The sequence below is a fragment of the Haemaphysalis longicornis genome, unplaced genomic scaffold (assembly GCF_048455015.1).
Source record: "Haemaphysalis longicornis isolate Haplotype H1 unplaced genomic scaffold, Haemaphysalis longicornis Haplotype H1 scaffold_2, whole genome shotgun sequence".
NCBI lineage: Eukaryota > Metazoa > Arthropoda > Arachnida > Ixodida > Ixodidae > Haemaphysalis > Haemaphysalis longicornis.
Window position 1 is genome coordinate 269,036,012 of NW_027526295.1, and position 14,434 is coordinate 269,050,445.

Consider the following 14,434-nt stretch of genomic DNA (forward strand, 5'->3'; position numbering starts at 1 on the left):
AAAGTGCTTGTGCGCAGCTTTACGAAGGTTTAATGAAGGGGTGACCTCTCCACTGAATTTTGTTGTTTTAGATGCAAACGAATCCACGAATAGCTGAGGGATCAAGATGAGGTTCTTGCGGTTATATCCTTTACAGCGGGCGGGTGACAGGTCTCTGTCCTAACCAGTAAAAAGAGTGATCAAAACTACGGACGCACTTTATACACAGAGTTCAAGACGCGTGAAAGCCCAGTGGCCGAAGAAGCAAAGCCATTATTCCAAAAGTACTCCTACTGGTGGCGGATTTTGCAGGTGCGTTGCAAAGCAGACACGTAGTGTGAGATTTCACTTTGCTGACAGTCAATTAGAATACAATTATTGAAATTATTTAGAAGGATAATTTTTTCTGTAGTCGTTGCTCACTTACAAATGGTGTTATTCCAAAACGTTATATAAAAAAAGAAGGAGGTGTCTTGAATCCACATTTGCTTTTTGGTTTGCTGGCCATCAAAATTTACGGATCTCTGCGCACACTTTCGTGCAATGCTTTTGTGCAACACACAAATGCATTGCAAACTGAGAGTCCCCTCCCCCTCCCAACCACTCACTCACTCTTTGCCTGAATGATTACCGCATTAGGGCCCCGCTTTTCTGCGAACACTGTAGCCCGCAACTCTTTTCAGTGATGTCAATCACGTCGACGTACCCTTGAAGGATTATCCTGTTTCAATCTTGCCAAAAATATTGCTCGAGTGCAGCCTTGGTATTTTACTCGCGTCTGTCTCACCCTTCGAAAGTTGAGATGGCATGTTTCATGCAGTGCGCCGCCTTGTCAAAAAAAAAAAAAAAGAAAAAAAAGGAAAAAGGCAAGCAGGAAAATACGTAGTACAGGGAATAAATTACAGCTGAGGAAAGGGAAAATTTAAAAAGCACGTTATTTTTGTTCAGTGGCGCACTCGAGGTCTTTTCAGGTGGCTGCGCCGTCCGCAGCGGCCTCCTCGCGCCCAGCACTTCTGTGACGGGTCGGTGCGCCCGGTAACTGGTTCGGCCTCCCAATTAGCGGTTCAGCCACTCATATCACACGCATGTTTAAAGTTCCGGCTCCTGGTGGGGGCGCTGGTGGTCGGAGACGTGCGCGCCTTGGGGGAGAAATTGGGCCGGCGTGAAGAAAAGGCAAGGCAAGCGCAGCGCACCCATAAAACTTAGCGCGTTGGAATTATTGCTAGTGCTTTCTACCGGACGGCGTCAGTAAGGTGACAACTACAGCGCAGTCAGTGAACGGGCCGGCCGGCGAATTATCGAAGTCTCTAGTAGAATGCTGCAGCTCAAATCGGTTCAATTCCGCCTGTCCTGAGTGAAAGCTAAAGACGTACAATTAGCATACATTGACAGTTGATATCGCAGTTACACTGATATTTGTCCCAGCCCATTTTCCCTCCACATTATAGGTCTGCGAGAAAGTCGGCTGTGCTTTCATCTTGCGATCGCTCAGCCTTCAAGCTGCCCCACAGAAACGTTTGTTAAAAGGTTAAATTGAGAAGCAATGACAGATCAATGCAAAATCATTCGTGGTTTGAGATAACTACGATAAAGCTTGAACCCCCGGCATATTGCGGAGTAGAGGCATTAGGAACACAACTCTGTTTCCCCCTGAAATGTTGAACTGGCGAATTGGTAAACGTGGTTCTACTGTCACTAGATAAGATGCAGAGTACTGTCACTGAGGCACGCAAGTGAGCAGCGGTGGCCATTTTGGTGTTCATCAGTGTTACCAGATTGCTCCTTTTACGGCCTCGCCGCTAAGTTCGACCAGGTCGTTTGTAAAACAACACTGCCGAAGATGCAGCAAAACGGCATCCTTGGACATACTTGTGCAGCTGAAATGCTGGGAAGCGCGTTATCTTTGACTCGCGTTGGGAACGACGCCAGTTCCGCACAGCCGCAGAGCAACGAGGGCAAGCTGAGACTACCACAGTTGACCGACAGAAAACGCACAAACAACAAAATGGCGCCGCCCATGAGCCGTCGCAGTGTAAACAAGTGTCACGTGATGCGAAGTGACCAATGATCACGGCGGTGGCACGGAAAAATAGGAGAAAAGAGTGTCGATACTCTGTAACCTTATCTAGTGACACTACGTGGTTCTTGGAAGGCAGTCTTTCCAGGTTCCCTCGCCCCTTGCTCGGCACGTCGCATACCGCACGAGCAGCAAAAGGGGTCAGTCCGCTCCGCCACGTGGTTCTCTTTCTGTTTACGGTGGTCTGCGCGAGGAGCGGCCTGGGAGAAAAGGGCTGGGTCGGGGTGAAGCGTCCTCTCGGCGCCTAACGATGGCCTACTTGTGTCGTCGTCGACGGTGGACTGAGCCCGTAATTACGCGCCCGGGTCTGTGATGTGCGGCGGCGACCTGCGTGCGAGAGGAGAAGAATGCCCTGCCCTTCCCTCTTAATAACTAACCATAGCGGGAGGAGGCGAACGGCCCGGCGACCACTGCGGGGCGGCTCGCATGCAGGCCGCCAGTGCACGCGCCGGCGCGCGCTCGCTGCTGATAGTGCCGCCGCTACCGCCGCCGCGTGCCGCCCCGCAGGACCACGCTGCGCTGCTCGGAAAACGCCCCGCAGTTCTCGGGATCACCGCGTTCGCGCCAGCCCTTTCTCCTCCAACTTCGCAATAATGCGCGGCACTATTTGCCCAGCACCCCTCCACCCCCAACTGTGTAACGACCCGCATTTGCACAAAAATGCATAATGGGCCGAAGTAATCAATTTGATCGTCATAATAGCGTAATGATAGGTGGAACGAAATTTTCAGAAACCAAAAAATATAAAAAAATAGAAAAAAATGCCGAAGTAACACATTTGATCGTTATGATAGCGTAAAAATAGGTGGAACGAATTTTTTTTCAAAAACCAAAAATACAAAAATAGAAAAAAAAGGTAAAAGTGGACTTACGAAATCCGAAATGTGCATATTATATGCCTCCCCCGCCCAAAGGAAAATAAAAATAAAAGATCCTCAAAAAGAACGACGGAAACGTAAAAAGTCTTGAAACCAAACAAATAGCACAGCGCCGTGCATTTGCACAAAAGTACAGAATAGGCAGAATTGGTGCTATATCAGCGTAAATATACATAGCTGGCCAAAAGAAACAAAGCAAAAGTATAAAAGATATAAAATTACCTAAGGTATTCGGTTACCCATAGTTGATTGATTGTGGGGGTTTAACGCGCCGACGCAACGCAGGCGATGAGGCGCGCCGTAGTGGAGGGCTCCGGATTAATTTTGACCACCTGGGGATCTTTAACGTGCGCCGAAATCTCGTACACACGGGCGTTTTTGCTTTTCTCCTCCATCAGAAAAGCGGCCGCCGCGGCCGGGAATCGAACCCGCGACCTCGTGCTCAGCAGCGCAACGCCTTAGCCACTGAGCCACCGCGGCGGGTCGGTTACCCATAGTCAAATCGTGCTATAAAATACTCGCAATGAGACAAGCGGTGCTTAAGAATGCTGGACCTCAGTAGAAAATCCTCTGAATTTCCGCACAGTTTTTTTGCACGCCCCGCGTATAACGCACGTACGTCACTGGTCTACTGGCGTGGCGTTTGGACCATGTAGGGAGTTCTCATTTAACGCGAGAGCATTAGATCACCCACTGAGCGAAAAAGCCGGTGTCGGTGTCTCTAACAGGGAAACGGCGCTTGGGTACCTATCACTGGCGCAGCCTCAGTTTTTCTTTAAAAACCGTTTCAGAGATCTGAGTGGAACCCTGGGGTTCGCGGTGATCACAGACAAGTGACTTAAGCACTACTCTACGCCGATCGCACGCGACACACGGTGTTCGAGGTACTTTAAATATGAACGAACGAATATTCTCGTTATTCTCGGCACTGCACAAATGAAGGGGACGAAAATGCGGCACGAGTTCGCCTAACAGCTTCCCAGCGGAAGAAAAATTAAAATAAAGCGCAATATTGTCGGATACCACTGACCTGCTTTCCTCTCCCGAGTTTACAAAGAAGCGAGCGAATGAGCCTTGCTTGCAAGATGCCGAAGGACATATACGGGTCACAATTCTATCGTTTGCCCTCGAGGTACATGCCATTTTTTTATCCGGATATAAGTATACATAAAGTCACAGCACTAGTCCAAAGCACCGATATTACGTACACACACAACGCATGCATGCAGGATGCACGCACGCCTTCTTGTTTACGACTGCCGGCCCGGATCGTTTGGGCCGGGAGGTGCGATCGGTATGGCGTCTGCACGTATGCGCACGCACGTGCACTCAGCACAAATGCCGCTGCGCGCATACTCATAGGCGCCCGAGTTTCATTTTTAATTCTTACGCGTACGGTTTCCGCGCGGTTGCATCGACGTGTAAAATTACCATGCTTACAACTCGGGCCTTCGTTCGCCCCCTGGATCTTTCTACTTGGGTTCCTATTGCACGTGGCTCAAGCACAAACCGTCGGCGTGTTGTGCGCTTGGTAATAATGACCAGTTCTAGAGGCTGGCACATACGCACTGCGACAGAAAACATCCGAAATAAATAAATACGGCAGACGTGAAGTGAAAGGGCGTACCGACCGGCCCAGCCAGCTTGGTGTTGGTATGCATGGGTCCTGGGTCCTGTTTTGCATGATGTTTACTAAGTTTTCCTTCGGTGTTGAACCCATTCCGCAGCGTCTAAGCTCGCGAGCAAGTGATCATAATTCGCAGGCATCTCCTCTCAAGTTGGCTCGTGCACACAGCGCAGCTCACGCTCAAAAGCGCGCGCAAATAATATTTGTAGGTGCACACGCATAGATCAGACTGACAATTCATTGAGTTTAATTTTGTTGTTGTTGTTGTACGTACAGCTCTCCTTTCACTATACCTCATACGTATGCCCGTGTTGCTTCCAGGGCATCGGCGGACCGTAAAAAATTAGCAACCCGGACGATACCGCTGATGGGACGGCCCGGAATGCGCTGAAATTCGATTCCCCGGTCGTAATCAGACGAGCGCTTCTGTGTGCAATTTCAACTTCCTGTGTGATCCCTAACATGAGAATTTTTGTCACAAAGCACGGAACCGGAGCAGTTGCATGTTTACTCAATTGCATTCAAACATAGTCGGCGAAATCTGCAGTGTGGCGATTCAAGACGGCGCTCATGCGATCGCTTCTGTGTTGTCGTGTGCGATGTTAGGAGATGTGTAACGCCCCCTGGTGGGCTACCCAGAGCATGCTGCAATGCGAACGGCCTTGCTTTTCGTGCTGCGAAATCTAGCGACCCCACACACCCCGCTGGACCCCATCCCCTTCCCAAACGGGCGTTGAATACTGCTTGCTTAGAGGGGTGTCACTCCTCCTGATTAGTTTTCTTCGGACGCTGAACTCGCGGACTCATGCTGAAGCAGCCACGTGTTTAACGCTTCAGGGGCCGCTCTGTCGGAGTAATTTCCAGCATATTTTGCGAGGCTAGCACCACCTGATCCAGCAACACCACTACCAACCGACCGGCTGTAGACAGGGCTATTAGGCTGCGCAACGTTCGTTCGTTGCGCAACATTGTGGCGCAATCCAGCCAGACGCTTGATCGAAGCAAACGTTACATGATCCGAAAATGATTACCCACTCTGGGGAACTGCAAAACAAGTTGCTTAGAGCCCGAGAGGAATCTGGTATGTTTGTATGGCCTTTCGTTTGTGCGTCAGGGTAACCTTCGTAGTACTTCATTTACTCTCAGCTTTAACGAAGAAAATGGGGCGATACATTGAAGCAGTATCGTTACACCGCACTGCCTCCTCATGTTATAAGAGTGTCCAGAGCAACCTATTGGAAGACCATCGTTTGTCTCTGCCGTCAGGCGAAGCAAAGAGACACTTTGTACCTGCTGCGGGAGCGCACAGCTACCTGCCAATTACGTTCAAACGCAGCTCCACTTGCAACACCAGACGGCTTAAGCGGCATCGCAATGGGTATGATTAGAACGGCACGGTGTGTGTGCCGTAACGACATAAAATTCCCGCTTTCCTTTAGCTTCTGCGCCAACCCATTCCACACCTACCACACCAAGAGGGTGTCGCATAGATCAATGCGCCTGCGGCAATGTGCGTGTACGAGTTGTCCGCAGGCGCAGCGTGCCGTACTGCCTGACTCCGTTACGCTACACGCACTCCCATCAGGAGCTCAAATGTAAGCAAAGAACATACTATCGCTCGCAAACTCCAAAAAGACACTAGAACAGCTGTGCAGCCAACTCCCAGCTGAACTTTTTAGTTGAAAGCATGGAGTTTGCGCAATCTCTGGCACTATATGTCGGATCCTGTGCTCCTAACTATTCATCAGACGCGCAAGCCTCAGCTCCGTAATCCCAGAGCTTAAACGAGCGCCGCTCGAGGCCGAACTTGAGTCAAACTCTTGCGCCAGTAGGGCGCCGGCAAGCGGACGAACGGGGGACACACTCTCAGAAGAACACTTCCGAAACGGTCACCCCAAGCTAAACATACAAAACAAAGCCTTACAACTTTATCATTGCCTAAGCAAGGAGGTGGGAGTACATTTTTACTTGGTAGGCACGGGCCTCCAAATTAGCGGATTAGCGCGCTTCTTCGAGAAGCCGGGACTAGGCAGTAGAAGCTCACAACGGACGCATAATCTAGCGCAGTCAAACTTTGCAACTCCTATTGCAATTCAATCCCCACATTTTCCCCGCCCACCTCCTTCAACGTGGCGGACTTGGCTAGCCTCGGACCAGCTCTCGGACCAGTTGGCGTTGGTGAACCTGGCCCGGGACATTCTCGACGCTTAATGTTGCGTTTGAATAAAGTTTTTTCCTCCTCCTCCTCCTCCTCGGCGCGCGAGCACCGGGCAGAAAAAGCCGGCGCAATCTAGAACGATGCCTCCCCAGCAAGCACGCTCGTTCGCCGGTTGTACCGGGCAGCCGCATTAAGGCGTGCAAACCAGGGAGGTGCAAATGAAGGGCACGAGTGGGCGCAAGAGCGAGCGCCAGAAGAAATGTTCCCACGTTATGCGCATACGGCGCGCGGAACTAGAGTAAGCGAGAAGATTGCGGCTCCTCTCGCGCACGCGGGGAATGTCGAAGGGGGCAAACCGCGTTACTTCCCCTAAGATGGTTGCTGCCGATTGCCTTCCGCCCCTCGCGCTCAATCTATCGGCCGCAATTTCCCCCCTCCTGCCCGAGGCGCGGGTGCACCTTCGAGGGTGTGCGGCTGTGCTTGACCCGGCGCTGGATGCTCTGCGGTGAAGCGGGCGAACGCGCGCGGGCTTAGCGGTCTCCCATCACCTGGAGACGCGGGCACAGATGCGATCGATCCTGGGGCGGCAGCGGCGACAAAAGAGGACGATGGGGGAAGAAGGGGCACGACCAGCAAGCGCGACGATGTGGGCCAACAAAAGTAACGCCAAGGTCGGCGCTGTGTTTACCCGCTGATCGATAAAACGCTGTTCGAATAAGTTTGCACTCTTGGCATAAGTGCTTGTCCTCCCGCACGAGTGTGCTAACGCGGCCTAACTGCGGCGAGAGCTGGCAGGCGCGGGTGTCATCGCTGTTGACGTTCCGGTGAGCGAACCAAACTGGCGCACATTTGTAGGGCCGTCTATTTCCATTGCCGCGAATGGAGTGGACTATTGAATTCGACACGCTCGAATATTTCTGCCGATACCTTTGCAATGCTACGTGAATGGGAGGAACGGAGAGTTTTAAAGAAAACCCCCGGCGATTACGATGCTCTCTAATGCTAGATCTGAACGCAGCTGCTTATGTGCTTTAATTTTGCGATATGCACTGGCATGTCGCAAATTTGAGAGAGACATGCGCGTATGTACAGTGACAGATCACCCTGACGCCTTCTCATAACCACCGTGAAGAGGCCTCTGCACATGAAGCGCTGTGTTTCCAATTACGGTATCGGGGCACGCGTACCTCAGCAGTGAAAATCCCAACCCTACCTATTAGCAGTGGGTGGAGCAGCTGACCAGCTCCGAGCTCTCGGACCAGCCCCGACTGGTGGAACGGGCCCGGACGGCCAGCCAGCTCCAAGGCATCTTGGAATAAGGAAGCCTCTCACTGGGTGGAGCACCTAAGAACATCATCCTGCTCATTACAGCAATAAATGTTTGTCTCTCTCTCTCTCACCAGTGAAGCCGATGTGACGTCGCTCAACCTACGAATAAGGGCTTAAGCGGAGCACGATTGGACGCTTCTCCTCTGCTTGCTTCCTCCGTTTTCCTCTTTGCGTTCAGTTTTCCGATTCCCCGCTACCCTCCGCGTTCTCTTTTTCATCCCACGTCCTCTGTTATCAGTCACATTGGTTACGACTCCATTCAAAAACATGACAGGTGCCTGGCAGCTGTGCTTTAAAATCTACACAAACTGCTTGATGTTCACTGGAGGGAGGTGCTGTCCCGCTTCTACTCTTCGCCATCTATCGGCATGTGGAAAGGTTAGGAAGAAGGCATTGCTTGAACTTTTATGTGCGAAGTGTATTTCGGCGACTCCCGGAGGTTCATTGCGCCGATTGTTCTGGCATCGCTCCTTTGTCGTAGCATTCTTGAAACCTCATAGAAAGCGATATAGCACAAAACCAAAACACCTAAACAGCAACAATGCCCATGAATAAGGGTTTATACAGAGGACACCGGTCATCGTGCTTCTAGAACGGGTGAAAGGTTCATACACGTCAACATTTTTAAGATTGTACTTTGTATTTATACATTTATATGCGAAGCGTGTTCCGGCGACCTCGGCAGATTTATTGTGCCGGTTTTTCTAAAATCGCTTCTTTGACGTAGCATTTCCGAAGCCAGTTTTAACTCATAAGGCCCGTTTAGTTGCAAAAGGCACCCATGGAATAACGGTGCATGAACAAGGTTGTAAAGAGAGGGGCAAGGATCTTCGTGCTGCTAGCATCCGTGAGAAAGTTCAAACACGTCAACTTTTTTTTTTAATTAAAGCGAAAGCTTTTTTTTTTTTTAGTGAGACCGCTGACGTCCCGAAGAAAAGCTAATGAATTTCCCCATAGACCGGTTGGTTGACCGAAGAGTTCTGATAAGATCTCTTTACACACGGCGCGTGCGTGGAACCGGGCTTCCATTCTGTCAAAACGGTTACTTTAAAAATCGCGAAAAACAACGGTTCTAGATAAGAGAATACACGCATCAATCACGAAGATGGAGTGCAATAGTATACTGTTATCTCATAAACCACGTAGTAACATACATTTAGATAATCTGTAGATGCATTTACTTAGTGCGCGAGAAATCGTGGCGTTCGTTCTTCGTTCGCGATTTGGGTCTCTGAAAGTTCGACAATCGGTTGGACGCACTTTCACCAAAGTTTGAACGCACTTTTAGCGAAAGCTTTGACGCACGTTTGACGCAGGTTTTGTGTTAGATAGCTTCCGCGCTTCTCTCAACTTTCTTTAGGAAGGGGTTGTAAAGTTTTTATTGCGAAGGAAACCTTGAGCGCAATCGAGACAAAACACAGGTACCTAACAGAGGTTAGGAGTTGTTAGTTAATCAAGAATACGCATTGAAATGTAAAGACGACGCTTAATTAACGTAAAACGCCTGTGCCTTGACCGCGGCCAGCTCGGCATTCCAAACTGAACGAGTGGTGTAAGGCAGGCTGGCTGGTTCATTCCAAGGAAATGCGCCCGGCGAGAGGGCCAATCAAGCTGGCCACGCGCTCGTCACGCGGAGAGGTGGGCAATCCATTAGCGCCACTTTTAAGACTTCCACAACCGTCGCATCTCGGCTGAGAAACTTCTAAAAACGAGACACAGAAAGAAAAGGGCAAAAAGTCGTTTCGAATTTACGTGCGAGCTGGGATCGAGGGTAAAGCGCCGGCCCGGCTAACTCAGCTGACGCTGCAGTTGTAATGGCTTTGCTGCTGCAAAATTGAATTGACTGCGGTGCGTATGTATAGGTCTTTGGAGGGCAGCCGAAGCTACAATTCTAAAGCGGAAACTCTGGAACATATTGCGTCACGACATTGCCACTTTAAGTATCCCGCAATCATGCAGTATAATCAAGGATTGTTACGCCGTACGTTATTTTAGTCGCTGCTTGAAAACGGCGTCAGATTTCATTGCGCACACCAACTTCTCTGGGTATGCTCGTACATTTCACTGCGGCTAGTTAGGCTGACGAGATTGAATTACCGCCAATCACACTGCAAGCACTCACTTTAGCTAAGACGAGGCAAGTGAACGACGCCTCTACGCCAATGATCGCCACGTGGTGGTGATGTGTTGAGAGACACTCTGAATGACATATTCTAAATGCTTTTTTTTTTAGTTTATCCGGGAAAATCCAGGAAAAGGTTCTGAAACGCGAGTTCTTGAAGAGAGCATGTTACTCTGATCGGCACGCTCACATTTAAAAATTCTTCGCTAGGCAGCGGGTGGGGTGGGTACCCTGAGCAACGTCATGACTTTATGGAAGCGCTTGGTACGTGCAATCCTATGTGAATGGTGCTTCTAACGCTTCATACGCGGTACAGCAGAACAGAAACATCGGCGCACAGATGTTGCAATGTCGTTGCGACAAAATTGGTGAAAACGGCTGCTCTTCTCCATGGATGTATCACGTGCATTATCTTAATGAGCTGTAGTGCGTTAAAGAGATTAGATGTATTTTAACAAGATATATGCGTACTTTGATATGTCAGCACAACTGACACGCTGTCTCCTCCATGTCCAGAAACTGCGCATGTGCCGCTTGCATTCCGGACCTCTGGTGCGCGTGTGGTGAGCATCGTTTTGAAGCTGGGTGCTAATTTTAATTTCTGATGATAACGTACCATTGCAAACAAAATCGTAGGCTTCTTGCAGAATGCTAGTATATATGCCCCTATTCTGTTTTGGTTTTAGCGGACTGGTGTCGCAATTTCTCGTGTGAAAGTATTTCTGAATTTCGACTTATGAAGGATGGGGAAAGCCTAAGACGTACGAGGATAAGGCGTCTATTTTACGAATATAAGGCGTCTTGGTAATACGAAAAGGCGTCTTGGTAATACGAATACGAATACTTTACGAATATAAGGCCTCTAGGTAATACAACGTTTGTACATAACTGATGGCCTCAGATGGTCTGGACAACGGTTCGGTTACTAATTCGAATAGCTTGAGTTCAGTGGGGTAGAGTTCTCTAGCCCACAAGTCTCTCTTTACATACTCAAAAAGCTTTTTTTTCAATCAGGATATGCACGAAACAGAAGGATAACTACGTTTGCACAATTTTTTTAAGATATTGCACTTACGATAGCGCGCTGTTGAAGCAGAAAGTTTTCAATGTGCCAACCTAGCAGCATTCGGAAGCCTCGTCAAACGCGCACCTACCTATCGTCTTGATCATCTCAAAGTCTTCCAGTGTGGGGCGCTTGCGGTAAGGCGAGCCTGTCGCATCTCCCTTGGCCCCGGCAGCTGGTCCGTCCGAGTCGTTGCCCGAGTCCTCCCTCGAGGGACTCACGGAGCGCACTTTGCCCTGGGAGACCACCATGCTGCCCGCACCGTTCGACAGAAGCACTCGGGGACTCGACGCCATACAATTTCCCGCGCACTGAGTCCGCAATGAGCTGCTCGCCAAAGGCGGCGAACAACCACAAGTTGCTGTCAAGACAGCGGCAACACCACACTTTGCGGACAGAGGGTAACTCCTGTTCAAAAGGTAGGTAATGTGGCAGAGAAGCACCGTTCGCACTTATAACACACAAGAACACGTCTACGATTTGTTTTGTAGAGGAGGGGGTACAGACAAGGCCCAGTGGCGAAGTGTGAACAACTTGTCACGCAAGATGCTTTGACTCTGCTCCGTTGCTATCGCAGATCGTCAACGTCGAGCTCCGTTTTACCATCATTTCCCCAGCCGGGGCGAGTACGAGACGGACGGTGCACAGCAAACCTGCTGATGGTCGTTGTCTTGGCGCACACTCAGTTCGGGAACTGCGGAAGAGGAACCCGAGCCGAATCTTTCACCGGAGTTTTGTTCAAAACTCGAGCGGGCGGACGCAGGAAGTGGGTGCAACAACCGCGACGGAGGGACTGACGCCCGAGCCGGGTCAATGCATTTCGAAGGCAAGTTGATGACCGCCGGACCACCGCTGCCAACTCCGTCGCCGGTACCCGCTGGCTGGTTGTTGGCCGCGCGGAGAGCGCAACCACGTCGTCTGCTTCGGTGGCGGTTCACGCGCGCGCGTCCTGTGGCTGGCGCGGCGACCGGTGAGCAGCGCCGGAGCTTCTTCGCTTGGCTCAGGCTCGGGACCAACTCCAACGCCGACCGACTCCGCGAGCTCTGCCCATCGCGAGGCGAGCTGTTCACAAAGGCCCGCCGGGCGGCGGCGCTGGCAGCGTTAAAAGAGGACGACAGGCTGCCGCCGCGCTCGGAGCCGGTTCGCGTTCGGAGCTGCAGGTTTGTGTCTTTTTCAAAGATGGCGCTCTTCGCGGGAAAAGAACAGGCTCCTCCTGGCGTTGACTGCGTTTCCGCTTGCCTCCCTCTTTCCGAGTTTCGTCGGTCTCGTGGAGGTGCGATCTTCTTCGGCATTTTCCCTCTTTCCGGCGCATCTCGCAATCGAGGGCCAGCCGGCTCTGCGAACAATGGTAACGCTTCTGCATGCGAACTGCGCGGATGCAGCTGCCGTCCTGTCTCGCGACGAGAGAGGCGCACGCAAATTATTTTACGCGCGCTGAGTTGGACGGAAGGCCATCTCGATGCAGAACAACCCACATCTTGACTATACTAAAACCAGAGTAAGTGGGAATCAAATGAGCGATTGGCTGCTGTTCGTAATTTTGTTAGTGGTGTGGGGGCCTTAGGAAAGGTTCGCCCGGTAAACAGATGTTAGTGCTGAAGATCGCAACAGACCTTGTTCTTTCCTCTTCTACAGAAACAGCGCTGGACGCAGTCCCTCCAGGCCAACCTCACCCTTCATTGGGATCCTGTAGCCCCTTACGTCCCACGAGGACACGGCACCTTGCGGTCATTGGCCTCCTCTGCTTGGCCGACACATCCTCTCACGTTGCGCGGACCAGTCATCGTTCGCTGTTCAACACCATTATTCGCCAAGCGTACAAAACCGCGCTTGGCCTCCCCACTGCCACTGCGACCCAAAAAACCACTACATTTGGGAGTTCACAACACGTCGGAAGAGCTGCAAGAAGCCCATCACTCACCTCAGCTACGGCGCCTGCAATTGACTCCCACATGTCGACAAGTCCTTACAGCATTAGGACACGGCCCGATACCCCCGATGGAACAAAAATGAACGAAGGAACATCACACTAACACGTAATACTTGAAGGTAGCGAAGCTGTACGCAATCTTCACGACCATCACGACGGTTTGAAGTCCACTTTTGCAGCCGATTTGTTTCTTCTTCGTTGCCGCAACGACCTATACTCCATCATTGTTGCTATAACGGCGAAGCAGAAGCAGATCGAAGAAGCAGAACGAAAGAACGAAACGCGCACACTTAAACTAGGCGCCCGCAGGTGCGACGTGTGCCCTGTCACATATTCTGTGTCGAGCAGGTGGCGCGATTCCTCTCCCCTCAGCCACAGCCTAGTGAGTAAGCCGTTGGACTCTCGGGTACCAGCTCACGGTCGCAGCCGAGTGTTTGGGACGTGCTTCAGCGGACCTTAAAAACGGACTTCCCTCTGGACACACCATGCATGGGATCAGGTTCCTACCCATTGAGGGTGACAACGGGGTACAACACGACCTCGTCATGGTCCTGGCGCTGCACGTACTTTGGAAGTCACGTATGGCAATACGTCATCATGACCTTGATGCTAAACGATCGAAAGAGTATTTTGCTGATTCCATTGCGACTGATGATTGAAGTGTGGAGGGCTCAGCCTGACCTTCCGGAGTGGCTGTCCGTGATGGAGACGCTAACGAACCTCAAGCAACTTTAGCCGCTTTCTGATAGCAAGGTTTTGGCTAGCACTTTTTATCATTATTGTGTTTTTTTTTGTCGAAGTGCTGTGTCAAAATATGGCAATAAATAAAAAAAAGGTCGTAGAGGACTGACTTTAATTCCGTTAATCTACCAGACACAGGTTTGTACCATGACGGTGCCGGTGATTATACTGTTGTACAGACTTTTGTGAAACGCCGGAATCAACGAATTGCTAAACAGCCTCACTGCTTAAAAAACGCATCCCTCTAGCCCTGCGAGAGAACATACGGGTGCCACCGATCCTTCGCAATATGCACGCCAACTACCACCTTAGCCGCCGGGCGGCTCGTGCTCGAACCCTTACTGCGCGATACGGAAAAGACCCCACCACCCTATACACAGATTCTACACCCTACAATGGGCGCGCCGGCCACGTAGCCTGCGTAGTTACGCGTACTGGCAAATGCATCAATGCCGCCACAACTACCACAACCTCAATCGATTTCGCTGAAGAAATAGACATTGTCCTGGCCGCCACTTCTTACCCTGAAG

The 14,434-nt window shown here is 50.8% G+C and overlaps 1 protein-coding gene across 4 annotated transcripts in view; it reads right to left on the reverse strand.

Moving 5' to 3' along the window:
* Positions 1-12,279, reverse strand: part of Pka-c3 (Protein kinase, cAMP-dependent, catalytic subunit 3) — a 120,540-nt gene extending 108,261 nt beyond the window's left edge. The window contains exon 1 of one of the 4 annotated variants that reach the window (XM_077700615.1): positions 11,325-12,279. In XM_077700615.1, coding sequence (XP_077556741.1) covers positions 11,325-11,529 — 205 coding nt within the window. In that variant the 5' untranslated portion in view covers positions 11,530-12,279. The remainder of the gene's footprint in view (positions 1-11,324) is intronic. The other 3 variants (XM_077700617.1, XM_077700614.1, XM_077700616.1) reach the window with 3 other exon arrangements.
* Between the last annotated feature and the right edge of the window lie 2,155 nt (positions 12,280-14,434).